The 10,000-nt window shown below is 35.9% G+C and overlaps 2 protein-coding genes and 1 long non-coding RNA gene across 4 annotated transcripts in view; 1 reads left to right on the forward strand and 2 right to left on the reverse strand.

Annotated features, from left to right (window-relative positions):
- trappc10 (trafficking protein particle complex subunit 10) overlaps positions 1-3,733 on the forward strand; it is a 34,957-nt gene extending 31,224 nt beyond the window's left edge. Inside the window, exons 22-23 of the mRNA XM_079856750.1 lie at positions 1,123-1,314; positions 2,235-3,733. Of these exons, the coding sequence (XP_079712876.1) occupies positions 1,123-1,314; positions 2,235-2,476 (434 nt within the window). The 3' untranslated portion in view covers positions 2,477-3,733. The remainder of the gene's footprint in view (positions 1-1,122; positions 1,315-2,234) is intronic.
- Positions 2,998-4,150, reverse strand: LOC307150018. The gene is made up of 2 exons (XR_013819646.1): positions 3,654-4,150; positions 2,998-3,610 (listed from the first exon to the last, which is right to left on the reverse strand). It is a non-coding gene; the product is annotated as an uncharacterized lncRNA (long non-coding RNA).
- A 904-nt stretch (positions 4,151-5,054) lies between these two features.
- Positions 5,055-10,000, reverse strand: part of cp110 (centriolar coiled-coil protein 110) — a 13,767-nt gene continuing 8,821 nt past the window's right edge. Inside the window, exons 8-11 of one of the 2 annotated variants that reach the window (XM_079858042.1) lie at positions 8,594-8,683; positions 8,403-8,519; positions 5,388-5,455; positions 5,055-5,301 (exon numbers count right to left, since the gene is read on the reverse strand). In XM_079858042.1, coding sequence (XP_079714168.1) covers positions 5,196-5,301; positions 5,388-5,455; positions 8,403-8,519; positions 8,594-8,683 — 381 coding nt within the window. In that variant the 3' untranslated portion in view covers positions 5,055-5,195. The remainder of the gene's footprint in view (positions 5,302-5,387; positions 5,456-8,402; positions 8,520-8,593; positions 8,684-10,000) is intronic. The other variant, XM_079858043.1, reaches the window with a different exon arrangement.

Below are 10,000 nucleotides of genomic sequence, written 5' to 3' on the forward strand. Positions count from 1 at the left end.
CACACACACACACACAAGACTCATGTATGAAGGTACGACTGCGACACACACACACACACACACACACACACACACACACACACACTCCAGACTCATGTATGAAGGTACGACTGCGACACACACACACACACACACACACACACACTCCAGACTCATGTATGAAGGTACGACTGCGACACACACACACACACACACACACACACACACACACACTCCAGACTCATGTATGAAGGTACGACTGCGACACACACACACACACACACACACACACACACACACACACACTCCAGACTCATGTATGAAGGTACGACTGCGACACACACACACACACACACACACACACACACACACACTCCAGACTCATGTATGAAGGTACGACTGCGACACACACACACACACACACACACACACACACACACACACACACTCCAGACTCATGTATGAAGGTACGACTGCAACACACACACACACACACACACACACACACACACACACACAGAGACAAGGGCTTCTTCAAGCTGGGGTTCATGAGTTAATGAAAAAACAAATATATATATATATGTTCATGATGTGGATCAACGTCAAGATTTGAGGTTCAAATGAATGACAATTTGTTTTCAAACTGGGGTTTGTGCGGTGATGGAAAAGTAGAAATTAATTGAATTGTTAAAAATGTCAAATTAATGGTTAAATCATTTAAAGGGTAACTAAACCCTAAAACAACTTTTTTGACATTTGTGTATAAAGTGTTTTAATTCTACAGTATGTGGTGTAGAAGCGTCCGAGTGCTGCCCTCTTCTGGTTAAACGGCGGCGACTGCAGTTCAATTTTCCTATTCATTTAAATCAATATTAATGTTTTAACCCAAAGGGATCAATTCTTTTCCCATCATTCCTGTGGAATTGATTTGTATGTATTTTAAATGCAAATTATTTAGATATAAAACTGCAATAATTATCTGCATTTATAATTAAGAAAAATTTATAAAATATTTGAAGGACGTCAACTTTGCAAATCAACAAACACACTAAAGTTTTTTTTATTTATTTTTTATCATCGTTTTGTAAACGTAAAAAATGTTTGTGCTTATGTGTGTGTGTGTGTGTGTGTGTGTGTCTGCAGTGATTGACAACCACAGTAACTGGGCGGTGTGTGGCAAGAGTTCAGGGGTCGTGTCTATGCCGACGGCTGCCATGGCGACACACAAGGTTCACATGGAGGTCATGCCGCTGTTCGCGGGTCAGCTGCCGTTCCCCAACATACGTGTGTTCAAGTACCGGCCACATCACGCCAGCGTCACGCAACCCGACACAGGTCAGGCAACACACACACACACACACACACACACACAATCACTACACACTCACCTTATCTGTAGGATTTAATACCAATTTATATCAAAAGAATTCATACAACTTAAAGTTTACTTAAAATATGCAATCAAATGAAAATACAATTCCTTAACATCAAAACATTTTTATTTTATTGTATTTTTTTCACTGCTGCACAACAGAATAATCAAATTAATTCATAAAGCTTGAACTGTTTAATACATTTTTTAAAATATGCAATCAAATGAAAATACAATTCCTTTACATCAAAACATTGCATTTTTATTATTTTTATTATTATTTCCTTTTTTTTATTCAGTTGCAGAGGTTTACTGTATTAAAACATGAATGTGTGATATTCCTTAAATTATATTTGAATTAATTTTATTATTATCAATTTGAGAAGTACATTGTCATCATTTCTTATGTTTTTTTATATAATTTTTCCCCGCATTCATCAGTTGTATTTGAGGACATAATTAAACAGACTTTTATTTTGGCGGTGTGTACTGAAGCCCGTTTGTCTCTCTCTGATTCATCTGAGTGAATCGGTTCATTCGGACAGTCCGTTCGGCTTGATTTTGTGAATTTTTTTAACAACTTATTATCTCTGTATTTGTATTCAGTGCTGCACAATAGAATAATCAAATGAATTCATAAAACTTGAGCAGTTAAATAAATGTTTTAAAATATGCAATAAAATGCATCAAACCATTATATTGTTATTTGATTTTTCTTTTCTTTGTTTATTCAGTGTTGCAGAGGTGATATTCCTTAAATGATATGTTAATTAATTTTATTATTATTAATTTGAGAAGTACAGTTTTTTTTCTGCATCAAAGCTTTACGTCTCGAACTCCCAGACGACTCTGACTGGTGTGTGTGTGTGTGTGTGTCCCTCAGACTCGTGTGTGGAGAACGACAGCGTGTCTCTGCTGGAGAAGGCCGTGGAGGATCACCTGGACACGGCGAGTCTCCGCAGTCGAGGAAGCGTTCAGTCTCTGGGCGAGCAGCCGGCGCGGGGCGTCCCGATGCCCAAACGCCAGGCCTTCGCCCCGGGTCAGGTGTTCACCGGCACACAGGGCCGCCAGGTGCTCGTGCTGCCCGCCAACGACCAGCACCTGCTCGAGGTCAACGTCACATGACCCCCGCGGGAGACGGGTCACATGACACTCTTATTACTCCGTCACAGACACTCGACGGCATCCCTCAGACATCCCATAATGCCTTGCAGCCCCTCCTCTCCGTGCTCAGGTGTGTGTGTGTGTGTGTGTGTGTGTGTGTGTGAGCTTCATTCGCTGTGTTCATGATGAGAGCGCCACCTGCTGTACATACTGTTCAATACTAGAGGATATTTAAAGAGGACAAACTCTCTTCACTGGGACTTCGGGATTTAGATATTCAACTTTTTTATTTTTTGAAGGGGAAATGATGTCGTCGATGTTACATTTGAGCTCTGTTGACACTGCTGTTTTGAACACGCCCCTTCCTGCTGACATCATATGATTGATGTGTCGCTGAATGATCACGTTCACACAAACAGGACGGCGAGAAATGTTTTGGTTTCACGCATTGAGAAGATCATATTTCAGTCCACAAACAAAACCAGTTTTGCTTTTTTCTTTGTTTTTTTGCATTTTTATGAACATTGGTACATCGCAAATCAATGTCATTTATAAATTATAAGTAAACATCCCACTGGTTGTATTTGTTATAATGCCAAAAACTGGATTTTGATATTAAAATGATTAAAATGATGCATTAAAATGTTAATATATATACACACACACACACACGGAATTCTTTTGCATATTCATCATAATTTTGGGGAAAAAATTTGTCATTGTCATAATGCACAAAAAAAGTGTTAAAAAAAAAATGTGTTCAAAGAAGTGTTGATTTTGGGGTGAAATATGAGCTGTGTGTGTGTGATGATGATGATGATGATGATGATGATGTCACAGATGGAAGTTTGAGCCTGTAAACACTAACGAGTGTGTGTGAGCGTCTGAAACACACACACACACGCATCTCAGCGATTGTGACGTTCAGGAGGAAGTGATGCGTTTCTCTGCTGTGAATGGTTGCTCTGGTCCGTCTCTGTCTCGTGTGTGTGTGTGTGTGTGTGTGTGTGTGTGTGTGTCGTACATGTTTCAGTCCTGAGAAAACCTCGTCTGAAAGGCCAACACTGACCAGCTCTCGAGTTCATCCACCGCTCTATATTTATTTCTCTTGATTTCCTCCGGACCGGATCAGGATCCTCCGGACTCTCACACACTCTGGGTGTCGGACCGGATCAGGATCCTCCGGACTCTCACACACTCTGGGTGTCGGACCGGATCAGGATCCTCCGGACTCTCACACACTCTGGGTGTCGGACCGGATCAGGATCCTCCGGACTCTCACACACTCTGGGTGTCGGACCGGATCAGGATCCTCCGGACTCTCACACACTCTGGGTGTCGGACCGGATCAGGATCCTCCGGACTCTCACACACTCTGGGTGTCGGACCGGATCAGGATCCTCCGGACTCTCACACACTCCGGCTGTCGGACGGGATGCTGGGATTCAGCCTGTGACGTCATGAACAGTTTCACACGCTGTCCGTTTGTAAATTGTCAATCAAACATCACAGATTGTATTTAGATTATTTAAATGAGAAGAATATGTACGCATTATACAACTGAAAATATACATATGTTTTAAAAGGGTGTTTGTTGTCTTGTTTTTCTATAAAAAAAAGAAAACTTTTAATTGTTTGTTGACCAGCTCGTCCACATTCAGGATTCTAGATCGTAGCTCGTTTGCAACACATTTTAAATAAAACAATACGAAAAATACTAAAACCAGTGTTTTATATTTCTGTGAAAGAGTGTTTGCAGGTTAACTTTATAACACATCAGTCCAAATGTGTTTCTTGCATTCATACTCTAGTCTACATTCATTAAAAAAATTATATATATATGTATATAAACCCCCCAAAATAAAACAAACTCTTAAAAAAAAAAATGCTGAATCACAAAACTAACTTTTTTACTTTAATTGACATGATTTCATGAGCAAGATTTGTTTGACATTTATTAATCAAATTCATTATATAAAATCATCCAAATGTTGTTTTTTTAAATGGCACTAATTTTTAATGCTTGTTTATATAAAAGCATTCAATAACTGGTTTGACGATTGAAAAGCTCCAAAAGTCGCATCAATATGATGACGTCACTGAATGCATATTAATTTAATTGCTTCAATAGTTGAGGGTGAAACATAAAAACATTTCAGATTTCTGTTTTCTTGTGATGACCCTTATTGGAAAAATTGTTTTAGATGTTTGTGTTCGTTTGAGAAAATTATGTAATGGCTAAATTAAAAGTTCTAATGACCCCCAAAAAAGTCCAATCACCCAAAGAAAATAAGAAATTCAAAGAAAATAATATTTAATCACACCCCAAAAATAAAAGCATAAAATCAACAAAACAAACTGAAAAAATAATGCAATCATAAAAAAAATGCGAATGAAACAAAATCTAATCAAGCCCTCAAACAAATACTGATAAAATAAATTCTAACCAGCCATCCATGAAAAAAGATGATCTCCCCAAACATAAAAGTAGACTATCCAATAACACAAAATAAAAGTATCCAACTAACAAAAAATAATTCATTAAAAAATCTATTGTTTTAGATCTTTTTGTTCGTTTGAGGAAATAAAATACAACAATTATTATTAATAATTTATTAAAGTGTACAAAGACAGAAAACCAGCAGTAAATGAACTTCAGAGGAAACATAAATAAAGTCACACTAAAAAGTTGGCAAAGCTTTGAACACACTAATATAAAACACGGGTATGAAAGGGTTCGTCATCGCGCTGAGATTCTCTTCGAAACACGACAAATCTTTGGCACAAGTTTCCATTTCTCCTCCTCAGACGGTGAGAACTTCTTCCGGTCCGCTGATCTCTGTAGCCTGACGACACACACACACACACACACACACGTTATCAGTGATGTCATCTCTGTCATGTGATGTGTGTGTTCTGCAGGTTCACTCACATGAGCCTCTTCTTGCGCTCGAGAGCTTTCCTGGTGGCGGCCGAGAGGAATCCCTGCGCTTTATGATCCTGAAACACACAGAAGACACTCATCACTGATGCTCTCATGTCTGATCACTCCAAAAATAGAGATCTAAACAAAACAATTATAAAATATCTAATCATCCAAAAAATAAATACAAATAATATAATCCATAATAACCACATGAAAAAAAAAATCGAATCAGCAGAAAAAAATAAATATCCCTCTCTCTTTATATTAACTCTTGTGTTATGTTGGAATTCTGTGCACTCCCCGTACGGTCCGGGTCAAACTGACCATAACTGGATTCAATACAATTCCTCAAAAATCACACTATGAAAAACAACAAAGATTCAGGTACAAACTGTAAACTTTTAATATCAACATTTGTCAAATATTCCAAAAAATATATATCTGAAGATATGATTTAATGAAAATGTTTTTTAACCATTTTTTAAAACTGTTTTGTTTTGACAAAATTTGAATATACATTATATTTATATATATTTGCATATACATTTTTTTTTTTTTTTTTTTTTTTTTGGCTTAGAATATCATAACTGAACAATTAATCAATTAATCTGAGCTCATTTTTCCTGCTGTCTATGTCGAAGTCTCAAGATATTTCAGATATCTTGAATATATCCTCCTGGGACCCAGGAATAGACTTTAGTCCACTGTAGTGGACATTATATTTTAGTGAATTTCTCTGACATCATACATGTGTCACATGTCACAACCTGGGTGTCCTGTGAAGAGCAGATTCAGGACTTTTCAGAGATACCAAATGTGTGGAGGTTTCACCATGAAAACAACTTATCCTTGGTCTTTATTTAGTGATCAAATGTAGGAAATATGATAATATATTGTAATTATAATTTAAATCGGACTACTTTTCAAATTGTATTTCATAAACCAACATCTCAGGAAAATGTTATGGGGTTTCAAATCAGAAAATGACTTTCTGTTCCAGAACAGGGCATTGATTTCATACATGTCCACTGTAGAGACATCAGGACTTAAATCATGTTTATCAGGCATTTCAGGAGACACAACAAGAGATTATGGAAATAAATTATACATCAATATTCCTATGAAATATTAGATATTATTATTACTCCAATTATTACACTTCTTTTTTCATTAAATGTTGCTCCAAGAACACATATTAGATACAGTGTATAAATACATTGCATTGAATGGGAATATTAATTTATGGCCATTTTACCCACATATTGCATAAAGTAAAATGGTGTATCAATTCATTCCATTTATATCTTTCATAACATAGTTGAGAATCATCTTTATACAAATTTTGTTTAAAAAAAATCCTGAAACCCCAAAATGTATTGGTGATTGAAAAACAAATCCCATTGTTTTTGCCTATACACATAATTTCATGTCACTTTATTTTTTAAACAACTGAGTCCTGGCGTCCACTACAGAGGACATAGCATAACGTATGAATAAAATATTATTTTTCAAAAATGTTTTTTTTACCATTTGTTTCTTGTGCTCTAAACAATGTGATGACATGAAAAAAAACTAAATTCAAAAAACTTTTTTTTTCTGGGTCTCAGGAGGATATAAATGAGAGCTTATTTTACTATCTGTGTCTGTCTCAGACTTTCATTTGTAATTTGCAATTAATTCTGAACACCATGATTTAGCTTTTTCAAGTGTGTTTGGTTTGGGTTAGAGCACTTTTAGATACACTTACACTTTAGAAGTGGAGTTGATGCCCTGACACATAAAATACATGTTTTTATGTTGTGTCTGTACAGTTGCTTTTGAATAGATGCCTATGATGGTCAGACTGACCTGCGAACATTACAAATGTAATAGTCATTTTGTTTGTTTATGTCAAAAAACACCAGCATGTTGAAACTTTGCATGCATGTTCATGATGATAAATGAGAAAAAGCCACAAAATATCAAGAAAACAAACAGAGGTTAACCAGTATTTCCAACAACTAGAAAATCTAAACGGGTCAAATTGACCCGCAACATAACACAAGGGTTAATAATAACAGATAATAAAAATAGAATCACAAAAAAATCTAAATCACAAAAAAAAAAAAAAAAAAATCACAAAATTGATAAAGTCACACACTGTATTTTATTTAATACAAAATCTAATCACTCTCCAAAAGCTACAGAAGAGGACTGAGGCCGAGCAATGATAGAGATTAAAGTCATTATAATGCGAGATTAAACTCGTTACATTTAGTGAAAAAAGTCGTTGTGTTTTGAGAAAATGTTTTGTTAAATTTCGAGAAAAATAATCGATTGATTATTTCTGATAAACTTGTTTGGTTGTAACTTTCACACTGTCAAAAGAACCCGTCATGTTTCTGTGGTTTAGAGCTATTTTTCATAATTAGGGTTGGGGATCGTTTGAATTTTAATGATTCCTATTTCAATTCTGCTTATCGATTCTTTTTTTTTTTTTTTTCTTTTTTTTTTTTGATTTTACTGGTCCATACATTACAATCAATGATAATACCTGTCATACTTCTCATTAAGCCATCTGCAAATGTACATTAATAACCCATAAAAAATAAAAAATAAAAAAAAAGCGTCACAGGCTCGGTAGGTAGTACTAAAGTAAGCAAGGACCCAATCGGCTTTCATTCTACATTACATATGCATAATCATTTTTAGACATAGTAAAATCAAAACGAGAACTAAAACAAACATGGGATAAACCTCAATGACTCGCAAAGCCCTCTTCCGAGGGGGAATAAAGGAATGCTTATCGATTCTTATCGATTTCTAATTTCGATTCCAATTATGGAAAAAAACCTTAGATATCATTCACGTTTAGTCTTACTGCAAAACAGTTAACCGGAGCTGAATATCATAAAGTCATATTGAAACGCTCATAAAGGAATGGATAAGAGGAACTCTCTGACACGTCTCGACCCCCAGCCCTGCTCCCAGAGTCCTCCAGTGTGTGTGTGTGTGTGTGTGTGTGTGTGAGGAGTCGCTCACGTGTGTTCGGAGCGTCCGCTCTCGGCTCAGCTCGCGGTCACACCGGATCATCTGCATGCGTTCACACACGCTGGAGCTGAAGAAGATCTGGTGCAGCTCGTGACGTGCCGCGCGCAGCTGGAGGAGAGAGAGAGTCATGTGACCGTCATGTGAGCGTCATGTGACCTGTGGTGTTCAGAGAGACGTCTGACCTGCAGTGTGACGCGCTCCTGCAACATGAGGTCGAGTCGACCGGCGCCGAGCGTCTGCTTCGGGAACGCCAGCAGGAACATCTGTGTGTCCTGAGAGAAACACACACACACACACACACACACACACACACACACACACACACACACACACACACACACACACACACACACACACAGCCTCCAATCAAAACTCTTTATGGAAGTTGTAGATATTATCCAGAAGGAACAAAAAAAATTTAAATCCTCCCAAAACAATTATATATATATGTGTGTGTGTATATCTATATGTGTGTGTGTATATCTATATATGTGTGTGTGTATATCTATATGTGTGTGTATATCTATATATGTGTGTGTGTATATCTATATATGTGTGTGTGTATATCTATATATGTGTGTGTGTATATCTATATATGTGTGTGTGTATATCTATATATGTGTGTGTGTATATCTATATATGTGTGTGTGTATATCTATATATATGTGTATGTATATCTATATATGTGTGTGTGTATATCTATATATGTGTGTGTGTATATCTATATATGTGTGTGTGTATATCTATATATGTGTGTGTGTATATCTATATATGTGTGTGTGTATATCTATATATGTGTGTGTGTATATCTATATGTGTGTGTGTATATATCTATATATGTGTGTGTATATCTATATGTGTGTGTGTATATCTATATATGTGTGTGTGTGTATATCTATATATGTGTGTGTATATCTATATATGTGTGTGTGTATATCTATATATGTGTGTATATCTATATATGTGTGTGTGTATATCTATATATGTGTATGTGTATATCTATATATGTGTGTGTGTATATCTATATATGTGTATGTGTATATCTATATATGTGTATGTATATCTATATGTGTGTGTGTATATCTATGTGTGTGTGTGTATATCTATATGTGTGTGTGTATATCTATATGTGTGTGTGTATATCTATATATGTGTGTGTGTATATCTATATATGTGTGTGTATATCTATATGTGTGTGTGTATATCTATATATGTGTGTGTGTATATCTATATATGTGTATGTATATCTATATGTGTGTGTGTATATCTATATGTGTGTGTGTATATCTATATATGTGTGTGTATATCTATATGTGTGTGTGTATATCTATATGTGTGTGTGTATATCTATATGTGTGTGTATATCTATATGTGTGTGTGTATATCTATATGTGTGTGTATATCTATATGTGTGTGTGTATATCTATATATGTGTGTGTATATCTATATGTGTGTGTGTATATCTATATGTGTGTGTGTATATCTATATGTGTGTGTGTATATCTATATATGTGTATGTATATCTATATATGTGTGTGTATATCTATATGTGTGTATGTATATATGTGTGTGTGTATATCTATATATGT

This window comes from Squalius cephalus (assembly GCF_949319135.1).
Source record: "Squalius cephalus genome assembly, chromosome: 22".
Taxonomy (NCBI): Eukaryota; Metazoa; Chordata; class Actinopteri; order Cypriniformes; family Leuciscidae; genus Squalius; species Squalius cephalus.